This window comes from Trachemys scripta, chromosome 6, assembly GCF_013100865.1.
Source record: "Trachemys scripta elegans isolate TJP31775 chromosome 6, CAS_Tse_1.0, whole genome shotgun sequence".
NCBI lineage: Eukaryota > Metazoa > Chordata > Testudines > Emydidae > Trachemys > Trachemys scripta.
The window spans coordinates 4,183,628-4,203,432 of record NC_048303.1 but is presented as its reverse complement, the minus strand read 5'-3'; the positions used below and the strand labels follow the sequence as shown (position 1 = coordinate 4,203,432).

The following is a 19,805-nucleotide window of genomic DNA, read 5'->3' as shown; positions in this document are numbered from 1 at the left end:
TCGTTCTGGTGGAGTACCAGAGTCAACGGGAGAGCTCTCAGCGGTTGATTTATTGTGTCTATACTAGATGTGATAAATCGACCCCCGCTGGATCGATCGCTGCCTGCCGATCCAGCGGGTAGTGTAGACAAGCCCTATGTGTATGTACAGAGCCTAGCACAATGGAGACCTGATTTCAGTTGGTCCATCTAGGTGTTACCCTGATACAAATAATGCTGATAACTTTAGTAGGAGTTGCACTTCTGTTTGTGAAATCAGCACTGGGCCCTCAGCCATTTTATGCAGGAAAGATGTTATTTAAAATGATGAGATGTGCTGCTGTGTTTGTTTTGTTTTCTTCTTTTCCTTCTTCTCCTTCTCCTTCTTCTTTGTTTGTAGATGTAGCGAGAGAGAGGAAGCCGGCAAGTTTATAAAAGCGAGGGAGAAAGGAGTTGAGGCATTTTCTGGAGCTCTTTAATGACATTCTGTATAATTTGAAAGTGGGGAGGGGGGAGAAAAAGGGAATTAGCAAAAAAACTGGCAAAAGAAAAGTGGAATGTGGAGAGAAGCGTGTGGATGAATTTTAATGCAATCAGAAAGCTGTAATAATGGTAATAAAGGAATATATTCAGACGTCAAGAGAGGGAGAAGGGAACAGGACCCGCGACGCCAGAATTTAAATTAGACATAGGCGTATAATTCTCTTTTTTTTTCCTCCCCTTTCTTCAAATGAAGGAAATGGAATTTTTAAGCACGGCGAAAGAGGGATTAACAATTGGCAGGTTTTCAGCCCTTTGTCTTTTGGCGAATCCCATTTAATCACCGTCTTTAATATTAAGGAGGCTGCAGCCAGGCAGGGCTGTCTAAGGCTTGGGGGAAAGGGGATGATATACAGAGGAAAAGAGAGATAACACTTAGGTTCAGGCGATTGTGAGGAAGTGTTTCAATTACCTCCACTGAAGTCTTTAAAAACTGAAGTTTAATTTGATCTGAAATGCTGTCACAGCTCCTGCAAGAGAAAATATGTCCTTTCCCCCCCTGTTACAGCAATTCAAGGCTTGAGTAGTGCAATGGATTAATATCCTGGCTCTGAGGTTTCTGGAGAGGGTTTCAAACCCTACAGGTTACCTAAGAGATGAGCTTAGGGATTTAAACTTATTTTCTTGACCTGCCAGCCTTCACACCACTGACCCTGCAAAGTTTGTCAAGAATCTTTTAAGATTTGCACTGAACAAGCGTGAAAACTGAACTGCCTTGTAGGCTCAGTCCATGCTACATCAGTGCAGAAGAGTGTAAGAATAAAAATGTGCTAAATTCATCGCGTCCAAGTTCTATATCAGAACTGGATCACAGGAGCAGAAGTAACTGGATCCAATATTAATTTCATAGTTAAAGCTGTAATGGCTTTATCTCTCTGATTGGGAAATCTGCTCTGTTATATTTGGGATTGGCGAACAGATTCCGATAAATAGAAATACCGAACCCACAACTTTTTAAGAGAGTCCTAAAAAGTTCAGTAGTGAGAAAAATGTATCTACTTACACACACCACTTCTACAGTGTTCACACCTCTTTTTGTGTTTGCTTCCCATGAATATTCTAGTGAACTAGTTTACCAGCTCGATGGTCATAGAATAGTGAATTGTAGGCAAATGCTGCTGACTATTCAAAAACCGAAAATTGATTTTAAAAATCAGAAACCTGATTCGAAGTGTGATAGTGGGAAGAAAAACAGGCCACATGATCTGCACATTGAATCAAAAATCAGATCAGCTTTTGAATACTCACCAAAAAGCTACACACCAAGAGCCATTCACAGAAATTTTCTAGCGAAGAATTTCAGATAATGAATAAACTGGGGAGAATCCTGATCTGTTTGTGGACAATTCAGACAAGGGGAAGCAGTGTTCTACTGTATTGTGAAGGAACCTATGGGGAATAGGATTGAAATTCTTCTTAGAAAATATTTGTTGTGAACTATTTTTCCCAGCTCTATCCTGAACACCCGGATGGCCATAAAGAAACCTGTCATTTAAAATGTAAGTGTGGAATTGCCCCTCTTTGCTGCTCTAAAGCCGTGGTTCAACTAGCCAGAACTGCTGGTGTTTGCCTTGAAGCTATAACTAGAGCTGGGCAAAATTTGTTGGAAAAATAGTTGATTTGCTAAAAAATGCAGTTTCAATCTGAAACTATTTGCGAATTTGACATGAATAGTTTCGTCCGTTCACAAAATGGCCAGAGGAGGAAGTGCCGGGATGCCTTTCTGCTTCTTCTCTCCCCACCCAATAATCTTTAGCCCAATGCTTAGGGAACTCACCAGGGATGTGGGAAACTAAGTTCAGATCCCCGCTCTGGATCAGACCTGAACTGGACTTTTTTGATTCAGTAAAAATGCCCCCAAACATTCAGATATGGTTCAACTTGAACTAATTTTTTTCTCTGATTTTTCAGGACTGCCACCACACTCAGAAGTCAGTTATTCCCCCAGATCTGTTTAGTACCTTAGGACAGGGGAGTTGATACTCCTGTTAAAAGGGTATTTCAGTGATTGCAGGAGTGATGAAAGGTGCTTGGTCTGAAAGCTCTGGAGGTCAAAGACTTCTATTGATCCCTAAAAATGGCAGAGTGTAGCCCGCTCCCCACGTTCTGCCTGGTGAGAGCACTTCTAGGGGTGAAAGCGGAACTCTTTCTCCATTGCCCACACAATCTGTGTCCCTCTCTTCTGACACTTCCAAGAAAGGCACCACCTAAGATCAGCAGTGGTGGAGTTGCTTTGGGATACAGACATCTGCCTAATAGGAGGTGAACTGAAACTACCTCTTGTTTCGCCTCGGCCAGACTTGTGATAAGCACTGAGATGGTCCAGTGGGGGGCCATGGTGGGTTAAACTTACTGTGGGCAAGGAAAGGGTTAATGACATTAAAGCAAGTAATTAGATTACCAATTCCAGGCATGCAATTAAAATAGCACTGTGATGTACTTGTGAGGGGTCATATTGATATGATCCAAGTGCTGAAAGAAATGACAGCTGTATTCCCAGAGCAGAGCAGGATTGCTGGGGAGATTGTCAGCTGTGTTTATTACAGCTGGGTAGGGGGGCTGATTTCAGGAGGCTGTTTCTGCTGAAGGTTGCTCAGAGATGACAAGCTGCACCTCTGACATAGCCTGCCCAGAGGATGATAAAGAGTAAACAAATGGTTGTTACTAGAGGACAAATTGGAACCTCACCCCGCCCCCCCAAGTCCTGAAGGTCCCCGGACTTAAATCCCCAGTTCCAAAATCACTTGCTAGGTTTTGGACTGAAGTGAATACAAAGCTAGAAAAGGCCTGTTTTGCAGTTTGGCTTGAACTCATGATCTCGCCCAGAGGAACACACTGGGTTTTGGCTTAGGTCCTTATCCATCTTCCATTGCAGTCACTGGATGTTTTTCCATCATCAGTGCTGGGCGCTGGATCAAGCCTTTAGCACCAGATTGTGACACCCTTAGTCACACTGAGCAGTGCCGTACTCCAAAGTAGCCCCGCTGACTAAAGCGGGTACTGAAGGTGAGCTACTGGGGTGAGTTACTAGTCAATATGGGTAAAGGTATCATAGCTGTGACAGGTTCGGTCACAGAGACCCCCTTGGGACTGTCACCTGATGTGCTGAAACTACCTCTGAGCTCATTTTCTTTGCCGGCTCCAGAACCCTGTCTTGCTGAGCCAGACACGCCTGCCTGCTACAGCACAGACCCAGGGTCTGACCCATGCCCCCAAAGCTGCAGACTAAACTGAAAACAGCTCAGCAAGTACTCCTGTCTCCAGCTCCCAATGGGATCCAAACCCCAAATAAATCTGTTTGACTCTGTATAAAGCTTATACAGGGTAAACTCATAAATTGACCGCCATCTATAACACTGATAGAGAGATATGCACAGCTGTTTGCTCCCCCAGGTATTAATCACTTACTCTGGGTTAATAAATGAACAAACGTGATTTTATTAAGTATAAAAAGTAGGATTTAAGTGGTTTCAATTAATAACAGACAGCACAAAGTAAGTTACCAAGCAAAATAAAGCAAAACACACAAGTCTAAGCCTAATACATTAAGAAACTGATTACAGATAAAATCTCACCCCCGGAGATGTTCCAATAAGCTTCTTTCACTGACTAGAATTCTTCCTAGTCTGGGCCCAATCCTTTCCCCGGTACAGTCCTTGTTAGCTCCACAGGCATCTTAGGTGTAAACAAGGGCTTTTCTCATGACTGGAACTCTCTTTGTTCTGTTCCACCCCCTTTTATAGCTTTGGCACAAGGTGGGAATCCTTTGTCTCTCTCTGGGTTTCCACCTCTCCTTCTAAATGAAAAAACACCAGGTTTAAGATGGATTCCAGTATCATGTGACATGTTCACATGTCCTGTGAGACTTCATTACCCACTGGCTGGCACACACCTATACAGGAAGGCTTACAAGTAAATAGAGTCATTTACAACCAATTGTCCTGGTTAATGGGAGCTATCAAAATTCTAAACCACCATTAATGGCCCACACTTTGCATAACTACAGTAGGACCTCAGAATTATATTTCATATTCCTAATTTCAGATACAAGAAAGATACATTCATACAAATAGGATGACCACACTCAGTAGATTATAGGCTTTGTAATGATACCTCACAAGAGACCTTTTGCATAAAGCACATTCTAGTTACATCATATTCACACTTATAAACATATTTTTATGAAGCATATGGAGTGCAACGTCACAATAGCCTGTTCTGAGTGATCCAGGCCTTGACCTCAAGGCGCGATCACTGTGATGCACTGTTTGCAGTTATCCTGGCATACCACTGGTAGGCTGCGGGTAGTGAAGGATGCAGAAGCACAACCACTCAAAGACCTTTTCCCACTCTGAAGTCAGTACTTGGTCCCAGCCCTCAGTTCCTTGACTTACCTCTGCTATACATCCTTTGACTCCGCTGGGGTAGCACCTGGCATTGAAAGCTGTAATAACAGCACGTAGCTCTGAACTTCTCAGCTTCTGAGGGCTTTGTCAGTGCTGTCGTTGTTGCTCCATAGGTGCCCATGATCTTTACAGAAAGAGATGGGTCTCTTTGCCCCAGCGAGCAAGGGCATGGATAGATCCTCAGCACATCCCTGCCAGACTGGCTGAAGCACCACCGTCTTCATTTTACAATGGGGAAACAGAGGCTCTCTCTTTTATTCCATTGCTTGTAGGGTGCTTAGCAGAATGGGGCCCTGATCCTTGACTGGGGTCCCTCAGTGGTACTGTAAGAGTAGTGGTAAATAGCTCACCACAAGACCATGAAACACATAGAGGTTATGTGACTTTGCTTGATAGAACACAGCAAGTCTGCAGCAAAACTCGGGATAGAACCCTGACTCCCCGACCCAAAAGAAGAGAAGGGTGTTCATAGGCTTAGGCAAAGATGAGAGGCATTTCATCTCTTGTTTCTTTCCTTTGGCATCTCCGATGGTGATTACTTTATAGGAACTTTCTAACGTTGTACAGCATGGCCAGGATCCCTTTAAAATTCAGGACTCAGAGTGCAATTGTACAGTTAAAAAAAAAACTTGCAAAAGAAATTTTTCAAGGGGGTAACTGGGGAGTAGCATGCTTACAGGAAGATGGATCTACCCTTCCCTCCATGGGAGAATTAAAGCCCACACCTAGGCTTATGCTCATTTGCACTTGTCCCCATCACACAGCTGTTCGGATTTGCTGGTATTTTCTCTAGCCCGGGTGTCTCTGAAGCTTCTGTCTCCAGCACCAGGAGACTGGCATCTGTGCAATCATAACTCCTAACGTATGGGATATAAAGAATCTGTTAAATAGAACAAAAAAGGGAGAAAGGGGAGAGTTACATCCAAGGAAACTGCTCCAGCTGAGATGTGATTAGGGCTCCCAAAAGCCACCGGGTTGTGATGAGCAGGTGAACTCAGCAAACATTTTAAAGCCTGCTGCAGAATTAGCCTCTGAGGATGTGTTGTTTGAAGGGGGCTATGCGGGAGGAGGGTAGATTTTGTTCTTGTTGTTTTGCGTTAAGTTGTTGGGGGCGATGGGGGTTTTCTGTCCTAATTTCTGAAACCGCTCCATTTTACAAGGTTCATGTGTTTTTCAGCAAGGTACCACGGAGAAGTTAATTAGCTCATTTACAATTAGCTACCACAGAATTCGTAATTGCTTCCCCTGTGGAAAGGGACATAATCATCATCACGCAGCCGTAGGACTGCTGTGAAAATGGCAGTAGGAGCACGCGGCTCGGACCACGGGAAATGCCCTGCTTTTAGCCTACTGAGCTGCCTGATTAGCAAATGTGAGGCGGGGGAGAGTTGTGGGGGGACTCCTACACAGAGACTCCGGATGAGGATATAGCCGGAGCCGGCAAATTGAGATTCAGATCTGGAGCTGGTTCCAAACTTCCCCAAAGTTCAGTAGCTCAGATCTGGAGTTCCCTCCCTATGCTTTGGCCCAAGGTAGACACTACCTCTGTTCTGAAAGCTGACACAGCTTGAGGGCTATTTTTGCTTCCTGTGATGTAACCCAGAGGTTCCCAAACTGGCACGCGGGTCACTCGTGATCTGTGGGGAACTTTGCAGGGAGCTGACTGTTCACATGACACTAGCTTTGCCCCAACCCCTCTTTCCAGCTGCTGCCATTGGCCTGTAGGCTGCTCACTGCAAAGAAGAACCTGGAGGCCTGTACAACCCTCTGGGAACAAAGAGGAGAAACTGGCCCTTGGTGCCTGTGTTAGCGGCTGCTGAGGAGAGCAAACTAGGAACTGCCTTCCCAGGACACAGTGAATGTTGCAGAGTGCATAGCTGCTGGAGTGGGTAGCAGATAGCCGGGGAGATCCACTCTACCTCTTGCTCCCTCTCTGCTCATTGTGACACACCAAGTTTAACAGGCTGTCATTAGCTGTTTATCTAAGCACGGGTGTTGGAGCGTCTTTCCACGGTGCTGGAGGACACAGGCTCACACACCCTGCAGACGGATCTGAGCTCTGCAGCCAGTCACTAGCTGTAGGTGCAATCCCTGTCGCAACTGGTCACGTTTAGAAGCAGAAAAGAATAGTAGTGAGACAAACAGGGATGAATAATACTAATAAGGAATTAATTAATATCTGTGTTCAGAGCCAAAATGAAGGTATGCAGTAGGCGGAGGCCTGAATGTTAGAAAGTCAGCAGTTGCCTTATCGCATTTCCTCATGCGTTTGCCTTTGGCAGGATCTGAAAAGGTATATATGGTACCTGCCTATAGAATGTACAGACATCTGGAGTGTGCCTGCTATAGCCCACACACACACACACCTGGATTGTGCCTGCTATAGCACACACACACACACACACCTGGATTGTGCCTGCTATAGCACAAACACACACACACATCTGGATTGTACCTGCCTATAGAATGTATACACATCTGGAGTGTGCCTGCTATAGCGCACACACACACACACACACACACACACACATCTGGATTGTATCTGCCTAAACCATACACACACATCTGTATTGTGCCTGCTATAGCACACACACACACATCTGTATTGTACCTGCCTATAGAATACACACTCATAATCTACCCACTTATATCATATGCCATGGCAATGAGTTTGTTACGCACATACACAAACTCATGGCTTTTAAGGCCCCAAGGCCTGGTTGTAATCATGTCTGTCTTCCTACATGACACAGGCCACAGAAAACAGCTAGATCTCTCTCTGTATTATGGAGGTACTAGTTGCGAGGTCACAGATAATATGGTCAGAGTCTGTTTTTCTGCTAGAGCAGGGATTCAACCTCTCTGTTTAGTATGAAGAATACATACAGAGAGAGAGCGAGAGAAAAGCTAGCTACACATATATGTGTGTGTGTGACCCTGATTTTTTCCCCTAGGCCCTTCACAGTCTCGGCGAGTATCATACACATCCTTTGCCCTGCAGAGGGTCAGGCCTCCTGCATCTCATTGTCCCTTCTGTCTCTTGAATTAGCACTTCCCCTCACTCGACACTCGGTGTACAACATTCTATTATTGCACCTCTCTTGCCTGCCGTCTCCTTCCCTAGGCCCGTCTGACACCTCTGCCTTACGCTTATCATGGAAACATAACATTTAAATACAAATAGAACAGGGAATAATTTAACCCCTATTCACACCAAGGGAGGTGCCAGGCCGTCATATAAACACAGCCCGGGAGATTTATAGACACCGTATATTTAGTTAACAAGCTACATTTCTTCACCCATGTGGCTTGTAGCCAGTGGCACTGACTCAAGCGAGCCCTAGCAGGGCTGGCAGGGGAACCTGCGGGTGGGAAGCCTTGTTACATTGTAATATCAGGGGTGTCATTAAGGGTACATTTTCTATATTATTTTTTTGGTTTCGTTTCTCCAGCTTTTGATGTCCCAGCAGAGACCAAGGTACCTTGCACTGTTGCTGGAATGGATGGGAAATGTAGGCTACATATGGTTACTCTACAGAGAGGCCTTATGGTTAATTTATATTTTAATTTATTCATCATGTTTATTACTCTAATGCCTAGGGACCAACCAAGATTGGGGCCCCATTGTGCTAGGTGCTGTACGAACACAGAGCCCTAGACAGTCCCTGCCCCAAAGACTTACAATCTAATTAGGCAAGGTGGACGCAGAATAAGGGAAAGGACCAATCAACCCGCTAGCTGCAGCTGGTCGAACAGAGCAATCAATGTGGAGGCTGAAAACGACCTTTTAGGGAAGAGTGTTCGACAGAAGGGGATCAGCTAAACAGAAAGACAAAGGGAAGGGAGAGGGGTAAGGGTAACATAACAGGCAAAAAGAGGGAGGGAGGAATGTCTGAGAGTCAGGCGTAGAATGAGGCTGAGGTAATGAGACTGCAAGACTGAGGGCAGGAAAAGGAGGCTGGAGAAAACAGCCAATTAGCACTGAGCGAAGAAATCACAGTCAAAAGTGTAGAAAATATCACCAGTGTCCATCAGTGCCAGTGTTATTTCTGTTGAGGGCGCCTAAGAAGGAAAGGAACCAGCCTGACTCTCAGATTCCAAGTTCGGGTTTTTTCTACTGGCAGCTTTTACTCGTAAACTGAGCTTAATTGATCTGAAATCACTGAGACATAATAACCGTGGGGCTCAGTGGAGCTGTTTGTAGGGAGTCACTTTTCAAATCATAACCCCCCTCTTTCTCCAGCTCTGTCAATTGGGATGATGATATCTACCTTCTTCAAAGGGCTGGTCTGAGAATGACGTAGCCCATGGTTGCAAAGCGCTCTGAATGTGACAAGTTCAGAGTTTGGGGTGTTCTGACCCAGAATCTTGCATGATCCATTCCAGAAACAGATGCCAGCATGGAATTGAGATCCAAGTTTGGAAACTAACACACACACACAATGTTCTGGAATGGTTTGATCCAGGAGATTGGTCCAAGTCCATGTCCAGACTTGAACGTTTGATGTCTCTCCCTTTCTGTTGAACTTCCACTGTGCAGACATTGCCTTTCCCTTTGCAGCAGCAAAATCAGCGTGATCTGCAGGATGGGACAGAAACCCAGTGCAGTGAACTCTCATAAGGGGGGGAGGGATAGCTCAGTGGTTTGCACATTGGCCTGCTAAACTCAGGGTTGTGAGTTCAATCCTTGAGGGGGCCACTTAGGGATCTGGGGCAAAATCAGTACTTGGTCCAGGGGGCTGGACTCAATGACCTTTCAGGGTCCTTTCCAGCTCTATGAGATACAAATATCTCCATATAGTCTATTATAACAGGATGCTTGGGAAGCAACACCAATAGAGAGAGCATATAGCATACATTCATCCCCATGCACAACACACTGTGTCCAATGCAATCCCTCTCCATTTTGCTCTGGTGGCCTAATGGCCTTCCTCATGCTCTCTCAGACATATTTGATGAAGTTGAGCCGAGTTACCGTGGCACTCGGCGTGTCAGCCTTTTGTTTGGGACTTGGCAAAGCATCTGGGGGCACTGGTGGTGTGAAAGGTTTAGTGTAAGCTCATTAGTGGATTACGGTGCTGTAATTTCAGTCGCATGCAAATGAATCCAGGTGCACATCGAGATCGGGAACCCACTGAATGTTCCCAGCTGCTGCCGTGTTCCTCCACTCTTCCCATTCAGTGCACGGGATACATTATTATAACGTCACGATGAGCTTTCTTGCAAGTCTGGAATGCAAAGAGCAAACCTGATGGGTGGTTAAAAGGCTGCCTGGGAGCCGTTGGTTGTTAAAGCGACTCATTTCACCAGCCGGTTGTGTGAACATTTAGGTGTCTGAGACAGCAGTTGCCATAAATCACTGTTATAAAAAACACTAGGCAAAGGTTTTCAAAAGTGATTTGGAGTCACCTTAAAGGGGCCTGATTTTCAGCGGGGCGAGTGCTCGGCCCTTTCTGCACAAGCCACTTTTGAAAATCTTGGCCCTAAAGCCATGAGTAAGTGAGTAGAGGGTCTCAGTCCAGTGGCTGGTGGTCACGTGGCCATCTGGTGGACATGGCACAAAACTGGCGGTGATGGGCACCTTTTGCCCACAGTCTTCAGTGAGACGCAGATGACTGAATGTCAGGGAAAAGGAAGTAAAACCAAAAAATAAAAGGTTTGCATAACATACCTAGATTTATGCTTTGCATAAACTAAATTAGGCAAGGCAGTCTCAGGCCAGGTCCACACTAGGAACTTTTGCTGGTATTATAACATTGACTAGGGGTGTGAATTTTGTCTGACACATCAATACCGGCCAACACCCTAGAGCAGACACAGTTATACCGGCATAAAAGTGCTTTTCTTGGTAAAAGTGCTTTTCTAGGGAGGCAGTATAGGCTTTACTGGCAACAGCACGTTTTTACTAGTATTAGCTTTGTCAACACCGGGAAGGTTTGCTTGCATACCCATACCAGTGTAGTTATACCAGCAAGTTTTCTTCTAGTGGAGAGTTGACTTCAGTTGTGCTCAAAGATCTTTCTTTCCCCTGCACCTCACCTCCATCTGGGGCAGCCAACCCTCCTTCTCCAAACCAGTTTTCCCAGACACCTACACACACAGTAGGGTTTTGGACTTATTGCTTTCTCTAAGACTTTGTCTAAGCAAGATGTCTAAGCATCTAAAGAGATGCTTCATCGAGGATCTGAGTAGCGTTAATAGCTACCTGTCAAAGGTTTAACACCCCATCACAGAGATTCCATTGCACAGAGCAATTTGCCCATGGAGTAAAGTGGTTTCTGATGGACCATACACATTGTATCTCCAAGAAGATGGTTTCATCTGGCTGTGGGGGAGACTTTTCTACAGCTGAATCTTTCCCTTTCTCCCTGTGCCCACCCAGTGGTTAGGAAATATTCCTTCATTGGCAGATACATGCAGCCCATCACAGAGATGTGACCAAGGGGATGCTGGAAGCTCCTCGGACTCATAGAGCTATAGAGAACATTTATAATATTTAGTCCATTCCTTGCCATTGGAGGATTAAATGACTCGATTACTTGAAAAATAGTCTAGACAAAGCACTGAAAAAGTACAGTGGGGAAGTCTGACACTGCACTAACTGATCTTCCTAGTTCCTATTTCCATGGTTCCCAGTAGATCTGGTTAAGACAGTCATCAAAGCTATCACTTTCCTTATGCATGCCTCTAGAAAACAAGCCTTTGAACTGTCCATTACTTTAGCTACTTCCGTTGAGATGGGGGAAAAAGAAAGCATGGGGATAACCCATGTGTTCCTACTATTTCAGCGCTGGCTATGCAGCTAAAGGCCACGTAAAGGCTGGTCATCTTACTACTCTAGCCATCTGTGCATTTTCTATACACAGAATGCTCTTGGTTCATCAGGATCACCCTAACGGGGTAGGGGTAGGGATCTAATCTACTGCATAAAAAAATTACTTTTAGCTCAGTTTCTAAGGCAATTTGCTAATTTACAGATGACTCTTGGGTACGTGAACGTTGATCAAACCAGTTTAAGCAGACCAGTTTGCCTAAATCACCTCTTTCTCAATGAGTAAAACTGGTGCCAATCACCCATGTTCTCAACCAGAAAAGGGGTTTTGTAAACGGGCATTCTGGTCAGGTTCAGGTTATTAACATGCACGTTTAAAAAAAATTCAAAGTATTTATTTACTCACATGCATTTATTCAAATTGGTTGCATCTGTTCTGTAAACTGCTTCGAGAAAAAAACCATCTTGGTTCACACACATTTACATAGTATTTAATGAATGATGAGTTACACATTTATGAAGCATGTGTAAATGGCCTATTTACATACACAATGTAAACCATGTACATTTCTTTTTCCCCCCCTTCATGCAGTGATATTGAATTGCGCTGCCAGTCACAATGCTATGAATAGAAATCCATTCGAACAGTGGATCCAGTGCCCACTGAAGTCCATGAGAGTCTTTCTATTGACTTTGGTGGCCATTGGATTGGGCCCTGTTTTTGGGTGCTTTGTCAAAGTTTGTTCCTTTTAACAGCCGGGTCTACATTAGGAGCTGTTTACCGATATAGGTATAACGGTATGGTATAATGACAACATGTTTTTAGTGTGGACACTGCTTATACTGGCAAAGCTGTGTTTTCACGGGTGTAGTTTATTCATACTCCACACCCAAGCTAAACAAGCTATACCAGTAAAAGTGCAGTTTTTCCAATATAACCGCGTCTACATTAGGGGTTTATGCAGACACAGCTGTGTTGATCCGGGAACATACCTTTTCACACCCCTGATTGACAAGCCTGTAGTGTAAACATAACCTTACCATAAGCGCAAAGGTAAATACAACATCTACCAACAGAGCACAGTGGTATCCAAGATGCTAGCGGGTCTCCCATTAGTTGAAATAGGATGTACCTGTCCTATCTTAAATACTTGTATAAGTAAATGTTGGCTTTAAATGGTGACCACTGCAAGTTTGGGCAAAATCCATTCAGTTGGCTTCGATCAGCTGACCCTCAAAAATAGTCTGAATACGTATTTGTCTGTTTTCAGAGTAGCAGCCGTGTTAATCTGTATCCGCAATAAGAACAGGAGTACTTGTGGCACCTTCGAGACTAACAAATTTATTAGAGCATAAGCTTTCATGGGCTACAGCCCACTTCTTCAGATGCATATCATTATGCAAGGCACTGCATTTAGCCGTATGGAGTGGAAATCCATCAACTTCATGAAAAAACTGATATGCATCTGAAGAAGTGGGCTGTAGCCCACGAAAGCTTATGCTCTAATAAATTTGTTAGTCTCTAAGGTGCCACAAGTACTCCTGTTGTATTTGTCTGTGTGTATGTGTGTATATGTAGAGATCTGCGTGGGTACATAAATGTGTTTATATGTATAATGTGTATGTGAGCGTTTATATATATTTATATAAGACCAAAATCTTCATTTACAAGCCAGGGCTTCCATTCCATTTAATTACTTCCCTCGCTGCTTTAAATCAAAGACCAATTCAAAACAGAGCCGCTTCTGTTAAACTTAATTATTTTCTCCTGCAGCTTATAGGGTAAAGTGGTGGCTACTAAAAAGGGCACTTCCTAATTGAAGGTTGGTTCTAAATGCCATCCTTGTATGCATTCCCTTTGAATGGCAGTCTGGAAAATACCAGTGTTTTATTTCCGGGAACTCGTCTGCAAAGACTGAGCAGAAAGAACTGACCCATGAGGCTTGGGGCATCGATTTTCAGAGGTGACTAATTGGTTTTAGGTGCCTCGATCTTCCAGGGCTCAACGTGATGCTTGGCACTTTCTGAAAACCAGGCCCCTTTAAGGCGTTTCCAGCTTGGCATCCAAAATCCATAGCCACTTCTGAAAATGTTTGCCTTGGCGGGGAGGGGAGAGGGGCGTCTCCCTCCCACCTCCTTCTTTTGCATGTTGTGTGGAGTCATATTGGCTTTCGCACTCCTCCCGAAATATGGTAAGCATCTCTTTATTTTGTTCCAGAAGACAGAAAACTCTTTGTGGGGATGCTCAATAAGCAGCAGTCAGAAGACGACGTGCGCAGGCTATTCGAGGCGTTCGGGAACATTGAGGAGTGCACGATCCTCCGGGGACCCGATGGCAACAGCAAAGGTAAGACGGTTCGTGATGCACGGTGCGTGGCCCCTCCAGCCGGTCCCAACCTCTGTACAACAGTATCCATTAGACTAGGGTGACTCAGTGGCTAGATGAATGTCGCCCCTTGGATTGATTAGGGCCAAACTTTCCAATTAAGGTCCATAAGGAGTGGGTCAAACTCTCTGCTGCTGTAAATGGGCCAAGGTCCATTGAAGAACATGTATACCAGCTGAGTTTGGCCCGGTCTCTGCAGGGATATGTGTGCCTGAGCACAAAGGGCCAGTTGCATGTATAAAATACATGCCCACAAATGATTATGTGCGTACACTTCTTTGCCTGCATAACAGCTTGCATGCATCTCTACCCATCTTGTAAGTGCATGTTTTGTGGGCACCACCTAAGTACTTATTTTTGAAAATGTGCCCACCCATATCCCATAAAATTTGCTTCCATAATCCGCCCTGAGGTAACCCAGAGCCACGTTTTCCTTTGTCTGTGTTTGAGTACCTTTAGGTGAAATGTGCTCATTCATTCGCTTAACAGAACCAAGTGTTCCACCTGCCATCTTCAGCCACTAGCTCTTCCCAAGTCCCAGATGATTTTATTATGTGTATTACAGGCCCCAATCCGTATTGAGACCCCATTATTCTGGGCGATGTACAATAAGAGACAGTCTCTGTCCCATAGAGCTAATCGTTAAATAGACCAGACAAAGAATGGGAGGGGGGAAAAAGAAGCCTGTGGAGAGAAAAGGCCTCTCTAAGCCCACACAGCTGCCTAGCAACAGAGCCAAGAATGGAAGCCAGGGCCCCTTTCTCTTCTCTCTCGCCTCCAACACAAGAGTTCCTCTTCATTATCATGTGTAATTCTCACTGTGGCCACTCCAAGCTATCAATACTCCCGCCAATACTACAGGAATCGTGTTTTAGGGTTTGCTGCTGCACCCAATGAAGTCAATGGGAGTTTGACCATTTCCATTGGGAGCATAAGCAAAAGTAACGAAACACCAAAAGAAAGGCCATTCTTGTAGTAGGTTCAGTAGAGCTGGTCAGAAAATCCCCATTATTTTTCATGAAAAACATGTTTTTTAAAATGGTTCTTTTCCCCTAAATTTCCAAAGAAATCAAAAACTGAAAAGATGTCAATTTTCACAAAAGAGATGTGGTTAAAATGTTAAATTTGGGGGTGCCACTGGGTGGCTGGACCTTTAATGGGAAATGGGTCTCAGCCTCATCTGCGAGATGATTAGCTCCTCTCCCCATGTGGGGAATATAAAGATGGGTCATGTGATTCCATCAGGTTTCCCGGATAAATAAGGGAGAGGCCTGGGAGAGGGAGCGAGAAAAGTCAGCAAAGGTCTGGAGAAGGTTGCTGAGGGCTGCAGAGAGCAGCAAGTCTCCTGCAGGAGACCCTGAAATAGCCAGGACCAGGCATGCCGCAGAAGATGTGCACCTGCTGGTCTCTGAGCCAGAGGGAGTTGGGGAAGGCTGAGAGTCAAAAGAGCAGAGCAGCTGGAGGGGTTTGCCTGCTGGTCTCTCAATGATAGAGAAGACAACTCGGGGAGAGTTTTGGATCCTCTCCTTGGGAAAGGAAGGACTCCAGGTAGGAAAGCCTGTTAGTGGCTGCTTGGAGAACAGGGAAGGACTCTAGCTAGAAATGGTTGGGACTGGCTGCTTGATGAAGAGCAGACTGGGCCTGAAGAAGACCTAGAGCTGTGAATGAACTGTTGTGTTGTGGGTCGATGGACTTTATTGTGGGATTTTGAGCCTTGTTTCAACTTGTTCGTTATTAGACCAGCCCCAAACAGGGGTGTTATTAGCCAGGGGAAAGCCTTTGTGGATTAGTTCCAGGAACCTCAGAGGGAAACTGAGGCAAAGCCGCCTTTGGCCATAAAGAGGCAATCTGGAGACAGCGATTCAGTTACAGGGGGAGATAAAATTTCAAAACCCAAAATCTTTTAGCCAAAAAATTGGGGGGGGAGAGTGCTTGCTTGTGCCCCGCGTCCCCTGAGAAAAGTCAGGTAATTTTGACCAAAATAAAAATTGTCTATGATCAAAAAGCCAAATGTTTCAACTAGCTGTAATATGCAGAGCAGTATTGGAGGCTCCAGGAAGCATGCTGACGTCTGAGTATGGAGATGAACTTCTGAACTTGTTTTCCTATTTGATTTTTGGAGATTTAAAAATAGAATTTACTCCACCGTTAGCAGAGGCTAAAATCAGTGAAGCCAGCAATGTCCAAGGAGGCAGAATGGTGCAGCTGAACTGAGAAACCAGATTTCTCAACTCCCAGTACTGTCCTTTTCCTAACTGGAAATGGTAGAAGCCCCATCACTTAAAGCTGGCCTGGGCAAAGTGGTGAAGAATGTATAGGACGAAGGAAATGATCTTGCATTTTTCCCCAGAAGAATGGATTGGATAATCACATGGACCTAACTTTTGCAGCAAGGCACAATGCAAAGACCCATAATTGCAAACAAATAGGAATCTACACTTGTAAGATAGGTAAATACACACAAAAGGGCCATTTTGCATGTGCATATACCCACTAACTTGCTCAAACTGCAGGGAAACAAATGCACACACACGTTTTTGAGTGTGCGCCTGTTGCGCCCCGATTTAAACAGTGTGCCTTGTCAGTCTTTGCCATCCCCAATTTAAAAGCTCTTATATCGGGTTTCACAGACAAATACTTAAAATGTGAAAATTGGTCTCATTGGATTGACTAGCCAATTGTTGGCCCTTTTGAGACAGTACTTATCACTTGGACGCGTGGAGCTGGGAGAGTTCTGTCCTTGAAGCGTGGCACATCACAGCCTTTTCTCCAGCATCAGCATTTGAACAAGAATTTTCCATCTAATATCAGGGTCATTCTTCCAGCCGTTTCCTAGAAAAGTATCTTCAATTTAAACAGGAAGCCCTCCTCTCTTGACAGTGAAATGCATCCATTAAATATTGATCGGCATGTAATATTTCATCAAATGTGCTGGCGTGTGTGAAGAAGACACCAGCCCTGTTGTGGCAGTTCATATGTCTCTAGATATTTTGACATGTGACAACATCGACGGGCATATTTCTGCAACACGAAGACGGAGGATCCTAACCACAGTGACACATTTGAGAAAGACACTGCTATGCCTATAAAGTCACTCTCAGCCAGCAAAGATTCTTCATCTTCAGACAGGCCTCAGCTTGCTACGGTGGTAGGAAACAGCCGGGGGAAAGGGAGTGTGCCATCCGATATACTCTCTGCTCTGGGGGTGAGTGTCTGGGAAAGTCCAACACCAAGAGCGGAAATTGGATGCTAACACTGTGCAGGGAGGTAGAAATCATGGCAGAATGGCAGAATGGGAGGGTCGTTCCGCACCAGAGGATCTCAGCTTTCTCCCAGCCACGATTCCTTTCAAGCCACCTACTTTTTAAGGGTTTGATCCAATGCACATTGAAATTAATGGGATACTATCCACTGATCTGAATGTCTGTTGAATCCAGCTCTTATTCCGTGGGGCTCACTTTTCACAGTCCCATGTGATGCATCATTGCTCCCCATTACTCCTTATGGAAGTATTAGCCTGATGGTAGCTAGAGAAGAAGACACACACACATACTCACAAATGCCAGCCTGTGTCTTGATGTACTTTTCCCACCCCTTTTGCAGACCCATTGTGAGCTGGACAGGTTTGCCTGTAAGTTACAGCTTCATCTCTTGAAAGGCTGGGACTTAAGAACATAACAGCTACCATAATGAGTCAGGTTAATGGTCCATCTAGCCCAGTGTCCTGTCTCCCACAAAGGCCAGTAACAGAGCTTCCAGGGGAATGTACAGAACAGGGCAATATTGGAGAGATCCACCCCATCTTCCCCTCCCGGCTTCTGGCAGTTAGAGGTTTGAGGTCACCCCGAGCATGGTTTTGCATCCCTTCCCATCCTGGCTAATAGCCACTGATGGACCTATTCTCCATGAATTTACCTAGTTCTTATTTTGGAACTCAGTTATACTTTCGGCCATCACAACATGCTGTGGCAATGAGTTCCCTGGGTTAATTTTGTGTTGTGCGATAAAGTATTTCCTTGGTCTCCCTCTGTCCTTGTAGCTCCTCCTACTGTTCTGTTTGATCCTGCTGTTGCTCCGTCGCTGTAAAGCAAATTAAACGAGTGTAGTGCCGGTGAACGGGGCTGGATTGACAGAACACTAATCTCCCCCACTGCATGCCCACCTCCCTGCCATTCTGCCAGTCTCGTCCCAGAGAGAACCGGTTTCTAGGGCAGTGGTTCTGAACCTGCACCCCTTTGGTTCTCAAAATATGTTTTCACACCTTTTATCAAAAGCCATTGAAGTAGGTCAGTTCTTTAAACCTAGATATACCATAACTATAGACCGAAAGAGCTAGATTTATATATTTATTTTAATTTCGCAGTAAAATTAAGAATACATGACAAGTTACACACTTTTTGTAAGTTTACCGGCTCAGCAACTCTTCTGCTGTTGCTCTTGTTCAATGATGTTCGAAAAACAAGGAACTTTTTTTTGAAATAGCCACACGCATGTCATCGCTCGCATTTAGGCAGTTTCTGGCCTTTGTTTTGATGTGTAAGAGTGATGAAAATCTCAGACAAGTACGTAGTCGCAAATGGCACAAGGATCTCCAGCACTGTCTTCACCAGTTGTGGAAACAGTGGCTAGTTGAGCACCCCGGACATTCTCAAGTGTCATTGTCTCAAACTCCATTCGGATTCGGCCATTGGCTCATAATTCAATGAGATCATCTTTCATCAAATCACTATCATTGATGGAATCCAGGTCAAAAAGAAATGGATCTAGTATGCAGTGGAAGTAAACTATAACCGAAGCGCTAACAGTTAGCGGCTAACTGAATTCAAACAAAGCCGCGACGCTGCCACATCATCATCTGCGCATGCATCAAGAAATACCTCGCAACGTGGCGGTACCCTGTACTTTGTAGTGAGATAATTTCTCTACAATTAGCTTAAAAACTTGAAAATAAAATTTTTTGTTTGTATATTACAGTAATAGTTAAAAAATGTATAATGTTATGTGACAGGGTCAGACCAAATGGCTACAGGAGAGTGTTAGAAGGCAGATATATTAGTCCCAGATTAAGTAGAACCCTTTTCCCTGGGTAAGGTAACAGGGGCAGTTCCAGAACAAGCAGGAACTTGCTGGAACCAAATAAGGCAGGCAGGCTAATTAGGCCACCTGGAGCCAATTAAGAAGAAACTGCTAGAATCAATTAGGACAGGTTGGCTAATCAGGGCACCTGAGTTTAAAAAGGACTTCACTTCAGTTTGTGGCGTGCATGCGAGGAGCTGGGAGCAAGAGCCTCTAGGAGCGGAGAGTGGGAAGGTGTATTGCTGGAGGACTGAGGAGTACAAGCATTATCAGACACCAGGAGAAAGGTCCTGTGGTGAGGATAAAGAAGGTGTTGGGAGGAGGCCATGGGGAAGTAGCCCAGGGAGTTGTAGCTGTCATGCAGCTGTTACAGGAGGCACTCTAGACAGCTACAGTCCACAGGGCCCCTGGCTGGAACCCGGAGTAGAGGGCGGGCCCGGGTTCCCCCCAAGCCTCCCAACTCCTGATCAGACACAGGAGGAGGTGACCTGGACTGTGGGTTCCACCAGAGGGGAAGGTTTCTGGGCTGTTTCCCCGACCCACATGGTGAATCTCTGAGGCGAGCAAATCCGCCAATAAGCGCAGGACCCACCAAGGTAGAGGAGGAACTTTGTCACAGTTAATAAATACATAGGTTTGATGAAACA

General features: G+C 44.9%; 1 protein-coding gene across 11 annotated transcripts in view; it reads left to right on the top strand.

Moving 5' to 3' along the window:
- CELF4 (CUGBP Elav-like family member 4) overlaps positions 1-19,805 on the top strand; it is an 862,174-nt gene that overhangs the window by 680,335 nt on the left and 162,034 nt on the right. For 7 of the 11 annotated variants that reach the window (XR_004646302.1, XM_034774816.1, XM_034774820.1 and 4 more), the window contains exon 4: positions 13,915-14,043. Coding sequence is in view for 10 of the 11 variants with exons in the window: in XM_034774816.1 (XP_034630707.1) it covers positions 13,915-14,043 (129 nt within the window). In the remaining variant the exon portion in view is untranslated. The remainder of the gene's footprint in view (positions 1-13,914; positions 14,044-19,805) is intronic. The other 4 variants (XM_034774822.1, XM_034774817.1, XM_034774821.1 and 1 more) reach the window with 1 other exon arrangement.